We start from the raw sequence: 22,753 nt of genomic DNA, 5'->3' as shown, positions 1-22,753 counted from the left end.
ACTTAATACTGAGTGAGAGATGAATAAACAATGATTCCTCGTCAATAATAGCAAGGAGTCCTTTCAAGGCCCTATCCTGTAAAAGCTAACCTTTTCTTAAGCCCTTTCCCTTTTCAAGCCAGTAGATATTCAGAACAGGAGCTGACATTGAGACTTATGTGTTGTTTCAAGAAGCTGCATTCTTACTTGGCAGGCTCAGGAGGAGTTATGTCAAGAGCTGCTTATTTCTAATATTGTACAGAGAATTCCTCCCACTATTTCTTCCAGATGCTGAACAGCTCATTTATTTATTTATTTGGATTAGCTATATTAAAATATAACATGCTTCCAAATGCTTTTCTCCCAAATTCCCAAAGGATGGCCCTTTCTCATGGGGATGTATGTCTTTAAGCCATTTAACGTGCTTAATTCCCACTGCTCAGAACGAGGGTAAAGTTCCTGACTCCAGGATAGCCAGGATCTCATAGAGAGCTTAGAGCACTTGGTACTGAAGGAGTCAGAAAAGGAATGTACCGTAACACTGGGCAGGGAGACAGCAAAATGTCTGCAGCTTTTCCAGTGACTGTGGCACTGATCTGACTAGCAGGCACCTGAGCAAGGAGTTACTGAGTTTTTAAGCAGGTCCCTGCTGGATTCAGAACAAGGAAAACAAATGGATGAGGGAAAATGACCTCTTTTAGCCTCATTTGATGATGACTTACCTAGTTTTGAATTTTATTAGACCCGCATCAAAGCACAGAGACCTTCCAAACAAACCTAGGATGCATGCAAATTTTCATTTGGTTTTGTTTGGAGATTTGGGAGGTTGGTTGTACAAAGAAGAAACGTTCTGGTTGGTCTCTGAAGCTAGGTGGGGTGCAGCCACTTGGATCAAGCTTCCCTTGGCAATGGAGTTTGTTGAAATCCACAGCACAAAGGGAAACTCAGAGCGACTCCAAGCAGGGCAGGAGCCCTGGGCGTGTTTTGCTATGCCCTGTGAGCTGAAGAGACTTGCTTTTCAAGACAGGCTGAGGACAAGCAGCCTGTGGGCGTTACAGAAGACCAAATCCCCACCTGGTGTGGCCCAGGCATGAGGACCAATGAGGCTGCCCAGCTGACGATGCAAATCCAAAGAGCTGCCTATTCTCTTCAACAAGGCGTGCAGGACCTCGCCAAGCCAGGACCTGGACATGAACAAAAGAGGCAGGACACGGTAGGAGAACATTCTTGTCCACAGCCCCTCACAAAAAGTAAGCAGAGATCTGTAAACACTGTCCCGAGACCTGAGCCTCCCAACCTCAGCTCTCCCAGCTGTTGAGTCGAGGTTTAGCTTTTTTGGGGGAGCGGAATCACAAAATGGCTCTATATGTGGAGCTGTCTAAAAGTATCCATGCTGAAATCAGCATGGGTCTCTGTAGTTTGCTCTCTCTCCCCTGTTGCTCATAAATCAGAGCAGTAGGAACTCTGAAACAGGGGAATACAGTGAAAAATAAAGCCTTTAAATGTCAGGCAAATGACTTGCAGAGGCCAGTCTCTCGGAAGACCGCAGGGTGCTCACCATGCACTGAAGTCATTTACTGTCTTTAAGGGGCTTTGTTCAGGCTACCAGCACTCAAAGCCATCACTCCTCAAAAGCTGTAGCTCTGTTTTACAGGATGCTGTTTGTTTCACCTGGATCCTTTCAACTGTTGTAGCATCTACTACTTCCCAATACCAAAAAAGCAGCATCCTGTTAGCAGAGCCATGAGTTTGCTGGGCACATTCAGTCCTTTAGACATCCTCCCCATTTTCACTGAGGGAGATGGTGTGTAGTTTAATGGTTGGCACTTTACAATTTTCATGGACAAGGTTCCCCGAAGTGCCTGCACAGCAGCATTCCTGGAGGAAGCCCTTACTTTTCACTTTGGCAGCAGTACAGTCTTTAGAAACTGCATTTTTTGCAGGCATGCTTTGCACAGCTGAGAATATCTTCCATTCACAGACCCCATCCGACTTGGAAATCTTATAGAAGGTTTCTCCTGAGCCGACAGGAATACGGACCACACCTTTGCCGCTCTCCATGCTTTTGCTAGTGGGATGGTTGAGGTTGAAACTTGGGGATTGCTTCTTCGCTGCTTGCTTCCTTGGGAGGCACTGCGCTCGCAGGACATTCTGGAACGCTTTCTTAAACTCCTGACTTGAGCACGGATAGATTATGGGGTTGATGCAGCTGTTTAAATATCCAAGCCAAAATGTTATTTTAAAAAGTGTGTCCGGGGGTTTGATTGCAGGAAAGAAAGAACCTAAAATGGAAAATGCACAGAGTGTTAAGGCAGAGGCAGTGAGAAATTGCAGGTAACCAAAGAAACTTAAACATTGAAAAAATAAATAAGATTCTGTTCTGTCTTTGAAAATCTATGACTTGAGGCCCAAATCCTGCAGGGACTTTCAGAATAGTCTTTCAGTCTTTCAGAATATATGGTGTCATACAATTACATGGATATTCCATCAGCGATCAATTTACGACATCTACTTTATTATACAAGCATTGTATTCCCATTTACAGCCAGAGAGGCAAGCAAAAGGACTGATATTAAGTGACAGAGGAAAATTGCTTCCTCCAGGACTTCTAGTTCAAGCTTAGTTAGCCAAGTTACAGCCATGTGTAGGAGGTCATTGAGAGGGGTTTCAAATGGCAAGAAAACGGTGTCACTTTAGAAGCCAGAGTAAGTGAAAATTCGGATTACTGAGTTGACTGCATCCCAGCTAAAGGCTTAAAAAATACAAAGTATTGGGTACTCATTTCCCCTCGAAACCTTTAGAAAACCTAGCTTTCCACATTTTTGGTCTCCTAGAATGCATCTAAAATTCAGAGAGGTTAAAGGAAAGGTTCCTTCTTACGCCAGCGAACACTGGAGAGGGTCTCGTGGGCAGCCACGGTATATATACTGATATATACTTGCAAGGTTACTGCCCTGAGACGATTCAAAGAGTAAGAATTTAGTTGGCTCCTTAGTAAGGGAAGTACTGTGGGGCTTTTTATTTTATAGAAGGCAGGATAGCATTCAAACATTCGAAATTTTCTGACAAAGCTTATTCAGCATGTCAATGACAGAGCCATAAATTTGTGCATTCATTAGTCCTCGTTGTCCTGGCACAACACGAGTCAGCTACAAGTGACCATGCAAATTGAAAATTAAATAGCATTACTAATATCCTTTTTAAAAAATAGATTATGATAGATGATAACATAGGATTTAATTATGAATTAGCTGCTGATTTAAAAACTTGGGAACATTTTTCCTAAGGCCAAGTCTTTGGGTTTTTGTTTGACTACAACTTGAGCTCCTTATTGCTTGTATAAACAAGTTTTTAACTTTAAATAATTTGAATAGGATGTCAGTAAATGCTTAAGACATTTACTTATGGAGAGAGAGAGAGACATTTAAGATATCAAAGAGTCAACACTGCAGCTTCCAGAGAACTGTTTAGAAATTTGTTGCTTTTCTTGAATGACGCTGGAAAGTGGCCACTGTAACAAGATCCTGTAATTCTCGTATTTGGTACTTCCCTTTGCTTAGAAATAAAACGAATATTGTCTGAATGTGAATGAGCCAGAAAACTAAACTCTGTGTGATGCTGGGGTGGGAATAAGTGACACCAGCACTTCCAAGACCGATTTTGCAGGATGAATGTAGAACCAGAGAAAGAGAAAAATATTTGCCGTATGTTGTCAAGGGGAAAAGTCCTTTCTTGCCTCCTTTAAAAGAAAGGGGGGCGGGGGGGCGGCAGGGGGGAGGTGGCTCTATCATACCAGTGTCTGCAATCAGGTTGGGCACAGGAAGGAAAACAATTTCCCGGAAAACATAATTGTCTTGTTTTGGACTTTATAGTCAGGTTTATAAAAACCAGAACTTTTAGCCCTGACAAATGCTTGTCTTCCTGCTTCCCCCCAGAAAAATTGTATCATGTGCATGTTGAAAGAAATACTGTGGAAGATTTAGGCATTGATACATTTGTCATCCTCTGCAGTTCGACTACGTCTGTAAGTAGCTCCTAAGCTTTACAGGGATCGATCTGCTCATTGGACCTCCCCTGGCTTAGGAAAAGCTAATCATGCAATCAGAGGGTGTTCTAATTTAAATCTGAGAGCTGCTGAACTTCGATTTGAATCTTTTTCTTCCTATCTTTGTCAAACAAAGCTACAGCAAGCGCAGCGAATGCTTCCAAGCGGGAGAAGGCAGAAAGGAATTCTCAGGGTGGTTTTGCCTGTTGTGAGAATGTATCAAAATATTGCCTGAACCAGAGACACAAATAGTGCAGCGTGATTAATGACTTGCTCATTCTGCTGAACACGGTCTCCGCTGTGAAACACGAAGCGACGTCTTCTTGCCGAGGCACCGGCTCCTACCCTCTGAGCGGAGCTGATGTGCCCGAAGGACACGCTGCTGCCGGGGAAGAAATAGTAGATGTGGCAGGGTAAGAAACCTTCCAGTTATCTCTGAGCTGGGGAAAGTCCCCTAAGACCCAGGCCATCTGGTGTACGTTGGCGCAGCAGAGAAGTGAGACTGAGAATACCCAAAGGCGGTGCAGAACATGCCACGAGAGCTCGCCCTTTGGCAGCAGCTGAACCTCTGGTTCCGACCCTAGTTACAACCTGGGCATCCAGCACGAGTCTCGCTGCCCCCGTGATTGCTTCTGTGTTGCTCCACGCTAGCTAGGTAGAGCAGTTTCACTATCAGTTTCAGTATCAGCCGGTTTTTAAGACGAAAAATGCTGCACTAAAGAACACAAACGCTGTTTTCCCGTTAAGAGGGAGTGAGCAGGCATATCCACAACCTAGAATTTTTCTCAGCAAATTAATGTTGTTTTTCCTTCAGTGAAGAACAACTAAATAACGTTCTCAAAGAACCTTCTGGATGAAGTCATTGGCAGATGAAGAATAATGAAAGGCTTCTAAATGCCCAAATCATGCTCATTTTTTCCTTTATTTCCTCATTTAACTGCAGCATATCTACTGCTTTCCCATTCTGTGTTAAGACAAAAGGTGAAACAAATCTCAGTTTAGGGAATCAGCTGTGTGAGGCTGAGTGTAAAAATGGGTAAACAATAACAATTCCTGTTTGCTGCAACTTCTGGCTCACTTTAAATGGAATGCTAGTGCCTTGCCAAAGTCTGTTAAAAATAGAAAATAGCCAGTGTCAGAGTCTGTCTCTTGCTCTTTTTTTGGGGTGTGGATCTGCATGCTAATTTATTAATGTAACCTTTTTTGGTCCATCGGTGCAGAGACTTGTTGCCCTGGAACAACACACAGCGAAAAGAGAACGAAGTAGCTTTTACAGCATACAGACTTTGCCATCTGTAGACCCCATCACACTCTATCTCTTTCTTTCCAGTGGTGGATACAACCTGGGCTTCGGGACAGTAGCTTTGCTCTGCTGTGCACTGGGTTGTGCTTGCCAGTGATGTTTCACAAGTTTAGACCAGCTAAAGCTCTGCTTCCAGGCGTCATTATAACTGTGTGTTGTCCCATGAATGGAAGTACTAATGTCAATAGGAAGAAATATTGTCAGTGGCATCTTGAAAAGACTGAGGTTGGAATTGAGAGTCAATGGACTCAGTATGTAACAGAGCTAGATGTAAAACCAAAGTAGAAATAATTGGGACCCTCTTCTTATGCCGACAGCTTATTCAACTTCCAGAGCAAGATAAATCAAGATCAGTGTGTCTAAACCCTGAGCCACTGAATTATTGCGTAGGGTGCAAAAAATATTTCACCTTCTGCCTCTTCTCTGTATAATGAGCAAAATCCTTCTGTATGATGCGGGACTGCTCGAAAGAACTATTGACATGTTAGCATTTGCTTAGTGCCTCTATGGAAGTGTGATGCCCTGTTCAAAGGGCCACAGAAAGCAACTTGCACACACCTGGTTACCTCTGTAGTTCAGAAACTTGCCCTAATCTTTTCCTTTGGCTACCTGAGGGTCTGGCAAAAGGGGAAAAATAGCTTATTCTCCAAGTCCTTGGGGAATCAGAATACTAAGAATATATTCTTTTCTTCCAGGCCTTTAATATTCAGTGATGTTGCTGTCATGATTAATATCAGTGGTTGATGTATCTGGTAGCAAGTGGGAGTCATTTTCAAACAGCACTGCTAAGCCTGGTGACAAAGTGTTTCGTTCGGTGTGTTGAAACATCAAACCGGGCAGAGGCTGGCAGCTCATGTCAGATGAGCTCAAAGTAGAAATAAAACACAAGCTTTGTGTTTCGTTTTTTTTTTTTTAAAAAAAATGACCATAACTAACCATGAGATTAAACAACCAAGCGGAGTGGTGAATTCTTTAGTTAAGGTATACAGCGTAAGACTGCCTGTTTCCTACATAGCAGTAGGCAGTACGAAAGAAACTTGGTGAAATCGGGGTGAGCAGTTCAGCGTCCATGTCCATTCAATCCTTGACCTTGGCAAGGAGCTGCCTATTAGTGTCCACTGGGGTTTGGACACCTGCCTACTAGCAGCCAGGTCTGAGAAAACAGAATTATTATAGCACCTAATCCTCCAGAGCAAGCTTTTCCAACTCTCTCACTCTAGGCTAGGTGTAATCATAGATTAATAAAGCGCTGCCACGCAGGTATCCTCTGGTAAAGGAAGCAGCAGTTGAGAAGTGAAAATTTTTCTTAAAACTAATTCTCTATGCAATTCACAGGCCTTAACATCTTCCTCCGTACACTGTCAGGAGTAAAATGATAAATAGTGCCAAGACTGATTACAGTTTAGAGGCTTCATCATCCATTGTCCCCCTGCAGTCTGTGCTGGAGGAACGGTAAAGAAAACTTCAACTGATCTTTCAGTGCCTTTGAATTGTAGATTGACTAAATGAAGCTGTAATTCCTGCTTCGTTTTCAAAAGGTTGAGTACTCTCAAGTGTCAGTAGCACAATTCAATTGCTTGTTATATGAAAATTAAATAAAATAAAATGTACTATTAGCCTCCTGAGATCCTTTGGCATTAAGTATTTCATCACTCACTCCAGAAATTGTTAGGATTGCATTCCCTTCCCTCATCATTTATTTTCCTGTTTGTCAACCCGAAGTTTCTTCAGATCTGAGAGATAAGTTTTCCATGTACCTCCTGGTGAGTAAGTGCCAATTCAGTCACAAAGATGTAATTTGACTTTGTCATTTGTCAGAAGTTACAGAGCTGCTTGATTATAGGTTGTTTAAAAACCTACTGATGTGCATCGTTTCACTGATGGACAGCACAGAGGGATTTATAAGCTGCCAGACTACAGAAACTTGTGTTATTTGTTTACTCTGTGTTGTCTCCGTCAGCACCATGGGAATAAGATCCCATATATTTTTGAGACCCATGGACTCATGGCAGTGTTAAAATCCACCTCTGTTACTAAATCTTGCGGCTCTCTTTAGGTTCACTACTTTTTACCCCCTTTTATGTTGGATGACACAAATCTGGTGATGGAGTCAGAGCACGGGGAAGGCAGGCAGGGGTGTACGGCTACGTAAGTGTGTGGGAGAGATCAGGGCTGCACCCACCCGTGGGGAGAGACCAGCAGTAACCTGCAAAGCAGCCATGCCCGTGTATTTAGAGATTGCAGCGAGTAGCTGCCTACAGTTCAGTCAGCAGCTCCAGAGTCCGCTCAGGAGACGACAGCAGTGTCTGTGCACCCTGTGAGCAGAGAACCGAACAGTATTTGTTAATGTTATGATATCAGGGCTTAAAGTGTCCTAGGGATTGGGGAGAAGTGCCTATTTTAAACCTTGCACAGAAGTCAAACAAAAATCCTAGCATCTCTTGCCTCTGAGGTATAGGACAGATGCCTCTGGAATCACAGCGAACTCGAGGCAGGGATAGCGGTCTGGTTTACAGGGAGGCAAAGCTTAAAACTGAGGTCCTGGGATCTGCCTAAAGGGGTCAAGCTAGAGGGCAGCAGCTCTTCCAGAGCAATTGCCCTGAAGACCCAGAGGATGAGGCACAGAGGAGCACTGATGTCCCCACATGGATTAACTCTGTACCAGGGGCACCCTAGGACTCTTGCGAAGCAGTCCGCTCTACAAACATTGATAAATGCGTTACATCTTGTGTTCCCAAGCTCAGTGTTAGCACTGAACTTTATTCCATAAGACTGGCACTCCATACTGCATCTCGGGTCAAACGCAAATCACCCCTTGGAAAGTATATTTTTATATATATATATCTGTATTGCTGCAGACACGCAACAGCTGCGCTCTGTACATATATGCTCTCCCAGCACGTCTCACCCTGCTGCTCCCTTATGGAAAGTATTTTCTGTGGGAACAAAAAATTGGGACCAAAGAACCCTTGAACAGTAGGAAACGCTTCTGGGTTTTGTACAATCAAATTCGTGTAACAAATGCAGAACAGTGGTTCGTAGACACGAGGAAGGGTAGAAGCCTGCATCTGGCAAGTCTTGCATGTTTACAGCTGTGCCTGTCCCAGGGCCTGGGACACTGTGGCTGATTGAGGGGGGAAATGAGAGTGACTTGGTGCCCAGATATCCCCGACCCATAGTAATAGCTGCAGGAGGAGTGGGAGCTCGTTCCTCCGCAAAAGCATTCAGGAGGGTGCGAGTGTTTGGACACAGGTGAGAGGTGGAAGGGACAGGCCACAGGAATGGGTCAGTCTGGGAATGGTGCTCTGATTATTTGGATTTTTGCAGACCTAATTTATGCTCTGTTTCATATCGTACCCACTTACGATGGATGATATTTCTGGCAAAGGGCAAATATCTCAGCAAGCAACTATTTCCAGATTCACTGTGGGCAGCTGCAGATTTAGAAAGCCGATAAAAAACCATGGGAAGGTAAACTGAGGTTTTGTTACCCACGTAAAGCCAAATAATCACATTGTTTTACCCATCAGTTTCATGGTCATTGAAATTCCACCTCCCGTGCTGTTACTGAAGTGGAATGATTCTGGATCTCATTGCTCGCATTTTTAAAACATTTGATATTCATCCCGAAGCCCTCGCTCTCGGAGTCATGCACTTAGAACAAAATCTTAGCTTTCATTTAAAATTTTTAAAAAAACCAAGGAGGTGGTTCAGAGAATAGTTTGAAAAGATGAGTCTATCTCAGCCTGTCTCACGGGTTTGTCACTATGTGGTTGTCGGTCGTGATTTTGGAATCCTGGCGTTTAGCAGTACAGGAATTATCTTCTTCAGCAGAAGCTGAGTATCTGTCCCTCAGGTATCCAAACGGAGGACAAATCTTGACATTTGCTGGGTGGGGTGGGAGAATCACTCATCGCCTTTCAGCCACTAAGAAATGCTAAATTGCGCTATGACGTTTGAGAGCAAGTGAAAAGTTACATTCTTGGTTCATTTCCTCCAGGGACTTCAAAGTGGTGACTGCACAAAGCAGGACCGTTTTGAAGACAAGGACAAGCCTCCTCTGACAGGCGGTGCACGCAGGAGAGCCACAGAAGTGAATCACGAAACGCAGCGCAACCGGCTCCGCTCTCTCTCCCTTGTTTTCAGTTTAAATGCTATTAATATTGCCAATTCCTTCGGCTGCTTTGCTGTGTTATGAGTCAGTGGGACGCAACGTCTCAGGACTCGGTAACAGTGGAGAAATGTTGGCCACAGGGAAGCCAGCAGGAACTTTGCCATTGGCTTCAGTGTAGCTGAGTTATCTACCTAGACCAACAAAGCCTTTCCAGCCTGTGTTTATGAAAAATGCCCCTTGTGATTAGCAAAAAAACCCCCAAACTTGCCAAGGAAATATCTTGGCTGTTTATCTTCATGGCTTATTTTCTCCCCATTCAGTGGCTTAACACACACATGCTTGTGCTTCATGACTCAAGAAGTGTAAACACCCTTTTTCTCCCTGACCTGTGCTCCAGAGAATGAGCTGTGGCTTTTTCTACACCCCCCTTTATTTGTTGGTTTTTTTTTTTTTTCTTTTTGTTACCAAGGGAAGACACTGAAATGCTAATGGGAGGAATCTAGCTCTGAATATTTCCTCCGTGGCTGGAATTCAGCATTTTCTGCTAGGAAAACTATATTGAGGGTTAGGTTGTCACAGCTTTTATTAATTATATTTTATTTTATTATATTATTATCAGTTGAACAATGAAGAGAAAGGGGATTCAGATCCCTGCTTCTCTGAATAGCTGGATGACCCAGCCATGACGATATCAGGGGAGGGCACGGGCTGCTTGCATTACTCTCTGCCCTCCAAGTAAAGGGGTGGGAGGGTCAGGAGGGTCCTGTGCATCTATTTATTACTACAAGATGACCTATCCAATTCTAAAGAAGAAAAGAGGTGCTTCATGTAAAGAAGTGAAGCTATCTACCTTCTGTAGGCGGACCTGTAGTCCCATATTTTGCACTGTGATTCCCTGGAAGGCTGGTACAATTTGTCACAGTTCTCTTCCCCAGGAAAAACTTTGCTTTCTCTTCCTTATTTTCCCCACCAGCAAACTTATTTACCCTCCCAACGTGGCAACACCTTTTTAAAACGGCCTTCGCAGGATAAGACAATATTGCTTCAGTGTCATCAACCAAAATTATTTTGATTCTATAGGAAATTAGTGACTTTTTGTTCAGCACCTATAGTTAAACTGTTACTGAGGGATCCCAGCTCACTGCTGAACTCACACCGTGGTAGTTCCCTTATACTGCTGCTTAAAACTGTGGGGAATGGATAAATCACAAGCACTGCCTTTTTGTGCCCCCCAAAGACCCTAAAACCCCATGTTTAAACTGCTCTGGGTATCTCACACTAGTGGATCCTGTGTGTTACTCTGAAACGGTGTTCCCGGATTTTGCTCATTAAAACACCGCTGTCTGCAGGAGTCAGCAGGTAAGGAACAGAGTGAACTGCGGGGTATAAACTTCAAGACAGTAGCAGGTATTTGAACTCCTCTGTGATAAGATATGGGTAAAGCAGAGACCCTGGCTTAACTTCCCTGACCCGACTCTGTCATATGCTGGTTCACGATGGCAAAGGAACACGGTCGAAAGCCCAGTTACTTTGACAGTAAGTGGGCAGGAGATGGGATGGCTCATCCAGAAACTGTGGGAGTTGATCTGATCATGTTCTGGCAGGAGAACACACTGAATCAAGACTCAGATGACCTTGAAAAGAGCAAGAGGACATAAAGCTATACCTGATATGCTTTTCACTAGTACCCCAAGTCAGATGTGCCCTCGAAGCACGGCCTTTGGGAAATGCTGTTCCCTAATAGACAAAATGGGAGCTTTGTGTTGACCCTGCAACACAGACGAGGACAGGCCATTCATGCCTTAGCGGCGTGATTAAGGTAAATGAATTTCTGTATCTGGTAACATACAAACAACTGCAGCTTTTCTGTCATGTCTGGCCACCTTTGACTTCCAAAAAGAAGTTTCCCGTTGACCGCTGAGCGGACCGGGTATGAACTCATGCCTCTGGAGCCCAGGCAAGGTGCCATAGTGAAATCAGCCACCTTATTAGAACACCTAACACGTGGTGATATGCACAACAAATGTGAACCTCGCAGGAAAACACGGATAAATCCACCAACCTCCAGATGTTGGTGCAGGTTCCTACTCCTCACCTTGTGACCTCCTGAGACATTGCATCAATGGCAGAGATAGAAACATGCATTTTATTTTTCTGGTTTATCTCTAGTGAAAGAAGAGCGCCATTCTCTTTGACTCCATTTAAAAAACAACCACAAAGTAGTAATTAGGAGCCAGCTGCAGACAGGCACGTAGACAGGATTAGGGGATTCCCTTGACAGTGTTTGTGTCAGTTCACAGGACCAATTTACTACTCTGCTACAAACATAAATACCCTCCAGTGTGTCTTCTTTTCTGCTCTCTTCATCATGAGAATGATTGACAAATACTAAAAGCCTTCCCCTCCCGTGCCCGGTTTAGTAGTCTGCATTGTTTCTTCTCCTGTGACATCCCGACTCAGACCTTCCCTTTTTATTTCTTTCTGCTTCTGAACACACTTACAACCAGATAGATGTAAGTGAGCTTGCCACAGAAAGTGAACAACAGAGCCGTGGGTTGGTTTGCTTCTGAGGGTTTGTTAAGATGAACCATCAATCCCAGTTTAGGCCCATTTTTGTAACATCCCGGCCCTTTTTTCCATCAGTTTTGTGCACATTTCACCTCAAAACAACCTCCAAGTGCTGTCATAAGTGGTGTTGAAAATAAACCACCTGAAAAACCCCCAGAGCAACCCGTAAGTGTCTTGCAGCTACAGGAAAAGGTCTGTTCTGTCAGTTGTCACATCATCCTCAGCATCACCTTGAAAACTGGCACTGCCACTATGGGCATGCACTGAATTTCTGGACTCTTCTGGCTCTGGGTATTTCATTCTATATCCATCTATATCCCTTTCTAGCAACCGTAAGAGGCAAAGCAAAACCAGAAGCGGCAGGAAGGTGCTGTGTGGCAGGCTGCTATTGCAGAGTGCCAGCGCCCAGCAAGCCTTAACTGCCCAGATGAGCTTCACCTGTGGCCTCTACCCACAAACCCTCTGCCCCTTGGCCTAGGAGCCGCATATAAGGTCAGGGGCTTCTCTTTCTGTCTCTTTGAATGATGTAGGCAAGCTTAGGCTTGTTTTGTTGCCTCTGTTTTGTTGTTTTGTGTTTGTGGGTGTTACTGGACTGTCAGCTGAACCTGTCGTAGGTGCCACCTCTGCCTGCTTCTGCTCAGGTATGGTGAGTGCGTGCTTTTGGTGGAGGCATGGCTGCTGCTTGCCCTGTTGTCTATGTTCCTGGCTTGTTCTCCTTCCTGTAGTAGCCCTGAGCTTGCTGCTCCTTGAAATTTGAGTTCTTCTAGGAGCCTGGTCTCAGGTTTCTAGTTCAGCTTCAAGTAGTCCCTGTTTGCTGGTGCTGAAGAGAATGTGGTTGCTCCAATTTGAAAAGCAATATTGCTTATTTTAGGGCATTTCCCCCCCCCCCCCAGGATCTTAAAGAACTTTGGCAATATGTCAAACAACATTTTAAAGAACTTTGGGAAGAGAAGCAGGGCTTCACTTTATAGCTTACTTGGAAAGAAGAAACTTGGTGATGAGAAGGTTTTCACTAATGAACAAAACAAAATGCATCTCTATCATCTACTAGTCCTCCTAGCTAGACCATAGACCTTAACTCCCTTCAGTAAAGCAGTGTATTATTGTTCACGTGAAGGAGTGCATGGGGCGTAATCCTCTGTCCAGGACACCTGGCTTGCACTCCTCCTAGCTATTTGAATAGAGTGCTTTAGTGCAGTTATGTTTTGAGAAAGGAGCCAGGCACAGGCTAACCCAAGTGTGAAGGACAGCACTAAAAAGCTTTTAAATTTATTCTCACCATGAAATCTAACATGAGGGGATGTTAAATAGGGATGCTCAAGGGATTAATAAGTGGCTAGCAGTCGGGAGTGTGGTGATTAACTGTTGCAGAAGAGAAATTAGAGATTAAGAAAATGATGCAACAGGTGTGGAAGATGATATGTGAAAGCAAGAGAGCAATAGCCCTAAAGTGGCCAGGGAAGGATTCTCTCCAGCTACCTTCTCTGAAGGGCTGAATAATAGACTGCCTGGCTGGAGTAGGATGTTCTCATAGCCTGCTTGGAGCAAATGTCAGCCTGTACTAAACAAGTGTCAGTCAGTGAAAGCATTTAGAGCTCCTAAACAGACAAGTAATTTATTCAGAAGATTAACGCTTCCTTCTGTTGATTATATCCCTTCTATACTTATCCTTCTAGAAAGGTGGATGCCTGGTGTAGAATGAGGAAAGCTTGGTGGACGTATCTGAAAATCTTCTGCTTGGGAAGCAATTGCAGAGAGCTGTAGCTGTTCATGGCCATCAGTCTGTCTTTGCAACCTAATAAAGTGAATTCAGCAGTGGGTTTACAGCTTATTTTGTGTTACAGCAATTCAAAGGAAGGTCTGCAGAATAAAAAGTCCTTTATACCATCGGACTTCTGCTGCTGCAGAGCAGAGACAGAACTTGACCTCCCTAAGAACAGGTGCTGTATATAGAGGCTAATGGACAAAGAATCTCATAGTTCTTGCTGCCTCTGTTTAAACTCCTCTTTAGGTGCCTATTGCTACCTCTTACCCTGCATTTCAGTTGGTCTAAGCCTTCCCTAAACTATCACGGAGAAGGACCTTTCATTGCACTAGGAAAGCTGTGCATCTACAGAGGAACCAAGATTTAAATAGGGGAATACAAACATTGCAGATCTAGTTGGGATGCATTTGAGCTTTGTCTTGGAAGGTTTGGTTAAGCAATATGTGAAGATATGTTGAGCTCAAAGAAGCTTCTTCAGGAAAGTTTTGAGACTAGGAGTGGATCCACTGGGTCACATCTAAAGAGGGAGAGGAAGTGCATGCAGGAATGAAAATCTGACCTATTCCAGGGAAATCAGCTGTTTTGGCACAGTTGTATTTTACAGAAGTTTTGGGAAGGTTGGGTTTGCACTCCAGTGTGCAGAGAAAAAACAAGTCTTAACCTCAGTTCTTTTCATGCAACAGGATTATCATTCCCTGGCTTATTCCGCAAATGTCAAAGCCAAGTGAGAAGAAGGTATATTGGACTGAAAGCCGTTGCATGACCCTTTGCCTGGAATGAAACTCTAAGAAGGTAAGAAAGTCATTACTTGCGCAGTTCTCAGCTGGCAACTTCACACACCAATTTCAGTTAAGGTATTGTCTTATGGCAGGGGTACCATGAGCAGCATTACTGTATGGTTGTCATGCCTTTATCCCCCTCTCGATATCCTTCTACTGCTCTTGCCCTTCTCGTACCTACACCCCAAAGCTTTTTACCCCAATTTATTGTATGGTTTAACAAGCCTGGTGTTTCTTGTTTTAAAGTGATTATTGTCTAGTAAGGTTGATGTTAATAGATGTGGGGTCCTTGAAGATGTTGTAGATCACAGTAAAGTAGACTTACATTTTGGGAACTCCTGCTGCATAGAATGGTAAGCAGCTGCCAGTTGTCTGAAGTGGGGTATGTAGCGTAGTTTAAGACTGTCTCATGGGCAGCCTTCGTTGAGTGTGGCCAGCTCTTGAAAGGCTCTGACTCCTACACATGACTGAAGTAACCTGCAGCAGCTGGCGGCTGGTGGGATCAGTTATAGGTCTGTCCCATGGCCACAAAGCTGCAGAGCTGGTCTTCTGCACAGCAAAGTTCTCGCTGCCCAGCCAGCTGTGCTGTGAGCTCCACAGCTGCCGTTGGCTTCAGCAACATTGGACAAGCCCGAGCGCTGCCCCTAATTAATCTGCCGTGTGATCCTGGCCAGATCACTCCTCCCTCTGCCTGCCTACGCCTGCGTGCGGAGTAGGTCTGAAAATGGGTACTGTCTTTTGGGAAGTGTTCTGCATGGTGGAGGTATAGGTTGCCCTATGCAGTCATCTCTGGGTGAGTCTGGCTCTGGGTGAGACAGTCTGCCTCAAGGTGTTTCCCTGGTTATTTTCAAAGACAGGTTATTTTGTGTCACTTGCCTGTTTAATAACTTTTTGTCTTTAAACAAAAGTAGCAAATAGGTTTTGAAAGACTTATATGCTCTGAAAATACCATAGTAACCCTGCAAAGATAGGGAAACGAGTCTCAAGAAAGCTTCCTTCTAAGGAATCAAAGAAAGATGCGAAGCTACTCTTGAATCCAGAAGAATTCTTAAATCCAAAGCAAATTAATTAACAACAGCTCCATGTGGGCAACCACGTTTGCAGATGAAAAGTGTGTTTGATGCAGTCTTGCGAACCCTTTTTGGGTATGTTTCAGGCATCTTGGCAACCAGCATTCCAACATGCTGACATCCTGGACAGCATGAGCCAGGCCTTTCAGGGCTCCTTCTCATGAAACATCTCCATCTCTTAGTCCAGCACTTCCCAGTATTGAGCAATCGAAAAGACTCTGTATTTTGGTGTTTTTCACATGGCAACATTAGTGACAGGTTTTTGTGAAACAACCCGGTAATATTGGTAAATCCAGTAGAGAAGTTAATTGAAATAGAGCAGCTTTTTATGAGGTTTAAAAAAAAAAACAAACACCAAACAAACAACTAAAGTCCCCAAATCTTTCTTTTCATGTTTAGGTGAGGCTGGTTTTTCCTTTTCTTCATTATACACATTGTTCTGTTACTGGCTAAAACTTCCACACAATCTTACTTTATTTTTCCTGTACAGCATAAGCCCTTTCTGTAAAAAAAAAAAAAAGCTGCTGAAATTGAGCAAGTCACCCATTTAAGGCTCAGTGTTTCAGAAACTAATATTTTAGTTTTAGTACAGCTGTTGAGAGCACACTTCAGTGTGATGGGCCGCATACGTCACACTCGGATCCAAGTGTGAAATTAGTATTCTGCTTTTAAATCCTGAAACGGCATCAAAGGTGATTGAGCAAGTTTTAATTAAAATTCTGATTACTTCTTTATATTTCAGTGATAGCAAAGCAGAACAAATCCCTGACTTTGCTCTCCTTTGGAATTACAACTGGTGAATAAATATTCCTGTTCAGCGTGATGGCTGAGGGCAGTGTTTGGCCAGAGGGCTCAGTGGGTTTCCACAACAGATGCAAGCTGAAGAAGTATAAAATCAGTTTGAAGGATCCTTGCTGCTGTATTTGGACTGATCATATGATAACTTAAAAAATTAATTTTGTTTGGAGTATGGTATTTCATAGTGTACAATTCCTGATAGGAAGTTGATTCCCCCCCCATATTGGGAATTATTAGTGGCCAGGAGGTCTGGCCCCCAGTTTGTAAAAAGCTACTTTGACCCTGAATGTATTTCTATCTTGACACATATATATCACCTGGAGGATGGGTTGCAAACTTAGATATCAACACAGACACCCCTAAAGATATTGTTCCTATAGCAGAGTTGGTCAAAAATAACAGTCCTATTTCTGAAAGTCTTTTTTGTATGGAAATAGAGTACTAACCCCTTTCTGTTACTTCTCTTTGAACCAGAGATGGTTTGTTTCACTTGAGACTATAATTTCTTTTATGCTCACTGCTTTGTGATGGTGAATGTTTTGATTTTGACAGCTTTCCAATAGAAAATTATTCCCTTAGAGTTTTTCTGGTCAGCATCACTGTACACAGGCGCAAACGTGGCCCTCCCTCTGGGGAAAGTGCTGTAAAAGGGAGAGGGTTTTGCTTTACTTACCGAGAGGCATTACTACAAAAAATGGAAGCCAGCAGAGAACGAAGCATCCCACAACTATTCCCAGGGTCTTGGCGGCTTTCTTTTCCCTGGAGAACTTGAGGAGGCGCACCGAAAAATGATGCTTGCTCTTGGGGTTGGATGCCGACCCGCTCGCTTCAGGAGCGTTTTTACGATGGATCCGTAGAGTTACTTCTTCGGAATGAGATCTCTCTGTCTTCAGACCAGAAGTCAGGCCTTTGTTTTCCCTTTTGGCCACTATGTACACTCGGCAATACATCACTAAGATAATAGTCAGGGGGAGGTAGAAGGAGCCTAGAGCGGAGAACAACACGTAGCCAGGCTCCTCGGTGATTTGACAGATGGTCTCATCTTCTGGTGCTGGTTCCTTCCAGCCGAAAAGAGGCCCGATCGATATCACCAGAGACAATGCCCAAACACACAGTAATGCCAGGAGGCCTCTCTTCTCTGTCACTATACTTGGGTACCTCAGTGGGTAGCTCACCCCGATGTATCTGTCTATCGAGATGATACAAAGGCTCATAATGGAAGCAGTGCAGCAAAGGACATCAACAGCTGCCCAGATGTTGCAGAAGATTCTCCCAAAGACCCAGTAGCCCAAAATCTCCATAGTAGCTGAGAAGGGCAGGACAGTGGAAGTCAAGAGGAGGTCAGCTACAGCCAGGTTAATTATGTAATAGTGGGTGACACTCTGAAGGTGTCTGTGGCAGGCTACAGAGAGGATAACCAGAATATTACCCAAAACCCCAAAAACAATCAGCCCCCCTAGAAGAACACCTAGTAAAATGGCCTTTGAAATGTTCACAGGCCCCACAGAGTGGGTGCAGTTGGAGCAGTCGGAGTTGTTTCCAGGGAGGAAAGCCATGGTGAGTGGCTGAAAATGTTCATGCGAGGCTGTTGCACTTTGCTCCCTTTTCAGGTAGAAAGAGTGACGAGATCAGTTGTCAGAAAGTTCTACAGGCAACATTTGCCTGGCTTTGCTAGGGAAAAGAGTTTTTAAGGATGTCTTAGAAGTGCAGCACCAGGAACAATGAGAAGGATCCAGAAATATATTAGAAAAGTCTACCTTTCTCCGTAAGTCTTTCCGTTATAGCACAGTAAATTTCCGAGTCAAATTTAACTCCTTTTGCATTTTTTCTTGGGGTGCAGAAGTGGGGCTACACAAAACAGAGGCTATTTATTCTACTTTCCAGGGTTGCATGATGTGAAATATTGCAACCACAGGTTAAAATCATTTCTGCCTTTTGGGGAAGATTCAATATCTAAGTAACATAAATACTCCAAAGGGTCTCAAAGTTAGATTTCTCCCAAAAGGAAATCACTGATGCTTTTAATTACCTTGTGTAAGTCCTGATTCTGTCTTACAACTGCCTTAGAAGAACCTGACAAGGTGGAGGCTGTTGCTGCTGTGTCTGCTCAGCAATGTCATTAGAGATACCTTCCGCTACCCATCTTCAGGGTCTGAAGTGTCAATCAAAGCTGCTCCATGCTGTGGAGCAGTTGTTGCTTGCGCTCCTGGACTGCCAATTAAAGTTCGTTTACTTCAGCTTCTGGCTTGCTCTGAAGGGGAGAGCGAAGTTTGCCGCGTCAGTGATGCACGCTGTTGTGCTCTTTGCAGATCATCAACCCCTGAAGGAGGCAGAGACACAAACAATATGATTCCCAGAAGCAATGTTCACTTAGTGCTATGGTTCCCATATAAGAATAGAGAGGGAGGCTATTTTAGGGAGCCTTCCTCGGGCTGGCTCCAGCCAGTGGAACCAACCTTTTTCAGCCCAGTATTGTTTAACAACAACTAACAGACCAACGTGGATTTTGTTGCCTGAATTTTCTCACCACGTTCCCAGCAGCAGCCCATTCTCCTTTAGGGGTAGCAATCAATCCTAATTATCAGTTCACACGCAGGCACCGGCTCTAGGAGATACAGAAACCTGCGGGACACAATTCAGGACTACAAACTGTGAAGCAGATTTATAAGTCCAGAATTTAGTCTGATTTCTTTATTAAGTAACTCCTTTACCCACTGGACGGCTCATTAGTCCAGCTGAACTGCCCATTTTAGAAATCTATAGGGAAAAGTAATTCCTGCCGGGCAGAAGATGTTGCAAGGAACAAGTTTCCTACTGAGTGACACAACATTTCAGAGTATCTGGAAGCCAAGCTCAGTGTTAGCTGACTAAATATGGAGAAAAGGTACATCAGATGGAAAAGTGAGGATAAGCCTGGGAACTGAGGCACAGGGGACACGAAGGGGAAGGCTGCGAGGGTGGGCTGAAAAGCCTTTCACAGCACCTGGGTGTGGATGTAGTGTTCCCATCCAAAATATTGATCAGACGTGAAAAACCACTATTAAGACTAGTCCTGTTAAATCCGAGATAAGGTAAGACTCTGTAAGTGTCCTAATATTAGGTCTGTCAGACGGGTCCCTCAGATCACACTTTACGCAAACACCGAGCAGTAACAACTGTCACAGCTGAATCTCAGAACTGAATTTTCCTGCAGGCAAAGGCATTTAAAACTCTGAACTCCTGAAATTCCCAGCTCACAGGCAGGGAGGAGGGGGGAGGGGAGATGAAAAGGTATTGCACTGTGGGAATTTGCCTTCCGTGCACTGAAAAGAAATTGGATTTTTGTATTTTCTTTGCTGCAAGAGGGAACAAGTTGAAGAATAATTCCAAGAAAGAAAAGGACAGAATTTACTAAGCACATCAATGAAGAGTGACTGTAGCATTGAACATCTCTAACCATTATAACTGTGGTCATTATAGGGTTGATGGTAGACTAGAATATTAAGAAATTATGAAACTATTTTAAGCACATGAAACAAAACTTCTCAGTAAGTCAAGGAGATGCAGCAGAAAGGACTGACAGAGATTCATGCTCCAAACCAACCAGAAAATACTCAACCTGTGGAGAGAGATGGTTTGGGGAAGGGCATGTACTAGACCCTTGTGCCTGCCCCAATCCACACTCACCTCTCTAGTCTCTAGAAGGCAGCACAGCTTCTCTGAGCATCTGGAAAGGAGAATCACAGCACAGCACAGCAGGCTCCTCTCTTCATGCAGGGATGGGACTCCACGCCTACAAATCCATTGCTTTTCTCCCTTTATTGCCCCCGTAGTATTCTGACAGCTCCCAGTTGCCCTGATTCCCCGGATGCCAATGCTTGTGAGGGGCTTGACTCCAGCATCCCTCAAGGGATGATCCCTCCCCAGTTGCAGTGCTCAGCTCCACACTGTCAAGGAGCAGCAGTAACTTTACTGCTGTGCTGATGTAGCAGGCAGTACCCTTGCCATTACCGTAATCCCCTGCCATTCCCGTATTGCTCAGAAAGAAAGAGCACTTAATCTGATGACAAGTGGTGTTTTAAATTCCACTTTTCCGTGCGAGCTACCGGTTCCTGCAGAGATCAGAAAGCCGGCTAACAAGCTCCTGTTTATAGGCTAACAAGTAATTCTTGTGATACAAAAAGAATTGTCTGCCAGGCAAACTGAACATGAAGAAAATAACAAGGAGACACAGGTACAGTGACCATGTAATCTGCATGGTGGGACAAAGCGTGGGGGTAGGTAGCACAGCTAACCTGGAGATGGGGCTTTAAGTATGAAATGCTTTGAGCAGAATGTTGAGGTGAGGCTGATTTTTTCACATTACTCTTTTAACTGCCTTTTTTTTTTTTAAAGTGCCCCAAGTCACTGATGATGAACAGATTAATAGAAAACTGGGGTCCTGAAGTGAAAGGAAGGGGGGAGCAGAACACAGATTGGCATTTTACAGCCAAGGGAAAGCAATTCCTATAGCCCCAGGGAAGCAGAGGAACCATGTGCCTGCTCTTGCAGGACAGACTCCTCCTCCTCCTCCTCCTCGGCAGTAATTCTGAGAGGGAAAGTTTGTTTGATTCATGTGTTTCCTGAAGACAAGCAAACTTAACAGTGAGGCTCAGATTCCCCCAGGAGAGCACTGAAGGCAGAGCTGGGTTTGTCAGTAGCCCTGATAGCTGTTCCAACACCTTTGCTCTCTCTGCTTTCTTCTTGGATAGATATTGCTACTTGAAGGAAAAATATGAGAGCAGCAACATAAAAGGAATGTGCAATTTGCACAAATTAGGCAAAGAGTTTGGGAAAGCGTAGTCATCCTTACCTTATGACAGTTCCAGCAACTGTATCATTTGCAGTCTGTCTTCTAGAACAAAAGAACCTGTGAGAGGAAATCACAAGGCAGGGGGAAGGGAGGTGAGAATTCAAATTAACTTTGAGATCCTTGCAAACCGCAAAAATGTGAGGTGATTTGTAAACGCTCAGCTTCCATTTCTCCACGGTTTTCTCGGCACCAGTGCTATTTGCTCTATGGATGTAAGACTTGTTTCTGAAGGCTGCTGAGAGATCCTGAGCTAACCTGAGCCCCTGCACGGACCAGTGTCAGGCTGTACCGCGGGCCTCCCCCAGGTAACCAAGGATGTTGGGAGAGAGTGAAGTCTAAAGGAATCAAGGAAAGCTTGAGTTACTCAAGACCCTTAAAGACCGTGATTCAGCAGACCTATTTTAGATGCCCATCTGAGGATGAGGCAACTCTATTTCACTCGATCAATTGGAAAATGATTCTAAATGACTCGGGGGAGGGAAGCGAGATGAACCCAGTGGAGGGTTTTGTTTCTACCTGCTCCATGCTGGTGGCTTGTTCCAAGCTCTTAAATGCACAATGGAAATAAATTTATGTTCATAGCTTTAGTCATTAACACTGTACTCAAAGTATCAGCTCATCTATGAGTAATACCCTTGTTAGAGGACGTCTTTCTGGAGTGGAGGGAAGCAGAAGGAAGTGCCAGACAGTAGATCTTTTTCCTAAAATCCTCAGAGAAAAAGTAATGCGTCGCAGTGAAGAACTACGCCCACAGACCACTAACAGCCCAAGGTCAGAAGGGGCACTGAGCAAGGTACTGCTAGTCTATGTTATCAGGTGAAGATGGACAGGGCAGGATTACTGCCACCTCTAAGGTTTATGAAGCAATCTTTGTATGTAGATTTGGCAAGGCATAGGCTGGTGTTACACATGTCCATTTTAAAATCTTTGGAGTAACTGGAAAGAGTTCAGGAGAAAGCATGAGAACGATAAAAGTCTAGAGGACGTGACCTATGAGGCTGGGAGAGGGGGAGCTGTTTAATCTCAAACTTTGCATCCCTGAAGGCAGGTGAAAGACTGCCTGTACAGGTTATGAATATCCAGCACTGGGAGCTTTTAGGAACAGATTAGGTAAAGACCTGTCACAGTTTTTTACTTAGCTTTCATTTCCTACTGAGAGGATTAAATGTCCTGTAGGGTCCCAGCCAACATGGTTTTTCTACAGCTAAGACCTGCAGAGAAAGGCAGGTCTCCCAGTTCTGGCAGGGGAAGGAACAAGAGTCCTGGATGTGGTCCTTGTTTCTCCTGCAACCTTCTTTGGTGAGCTTTGACGAGTCTATTTCTAAGCATATCTTCCCTATCTGTAAAGCAGAGGAAAGAATGCTTTTTTCTCCCTTCTCTTGTTTGCTTGGACTGTAATCCTGCTGGAGTAGGGGTTGTATCTGCTCTGTCTAGGCAGCACTCAACACAAACAAGAGCCTATGCTTTCTATGAGTAAATTTTACTCGTTAATACAAGAGGG

General features: G+C 44.1%; 1 protein-coding gene across 1 annotated transcript; it reads right to left on the bottom strand.

Annotated features, from left to right (window-relative positions):
* Nucleotides 1–301: 301 nt before the first annotated feature.
* ADRA1A (adrenoceptor alpha 1A) lies at nucleotides 302–18,506 on the bottom strand. Its single transcript, XM_009513905.2, has 2 exons — nucleotides 17,095–18,506; nucleotides 302–2,261 (listed from the first exon to the last, which is right to left on the bottom strand). The coding sequence occupies exons 1-2, from the start codon at nucleotides 17,975–17,977 to the stop codon at nucleotides 1,750–1,752; spliced, it is 1,395 nt and encodes a 464-aa protein (XP_009512200.1). The 5' UTR covers nucleotides 17,978–18,506; the 3' UTR covers nucleotides 302–1,749.
* Between the last annotated feature and the right edge of the window lie 4,247 nt (nucleotides 18,507–22,753).

Source organism: Phalacrocorax carbo, chromosome 24, assembly GCF_963921805.1.
Source record: "Phalacrocorax carbo chromosome 24, bPhaCar2.1, whole genome shotgun sequence".
Lineage (NCBI taxonomy): Eukaryota > Metazoa > Chordata > Aves > Suliformes > Phalacrocoracidae > Phalacrocorax > Phalacrocorax carbo.
The sequence above is the reverse complement of the archived record's forward strand: the minus strand, read 5'-3'. Positions and strand labels throughout refer to the sequence as shown.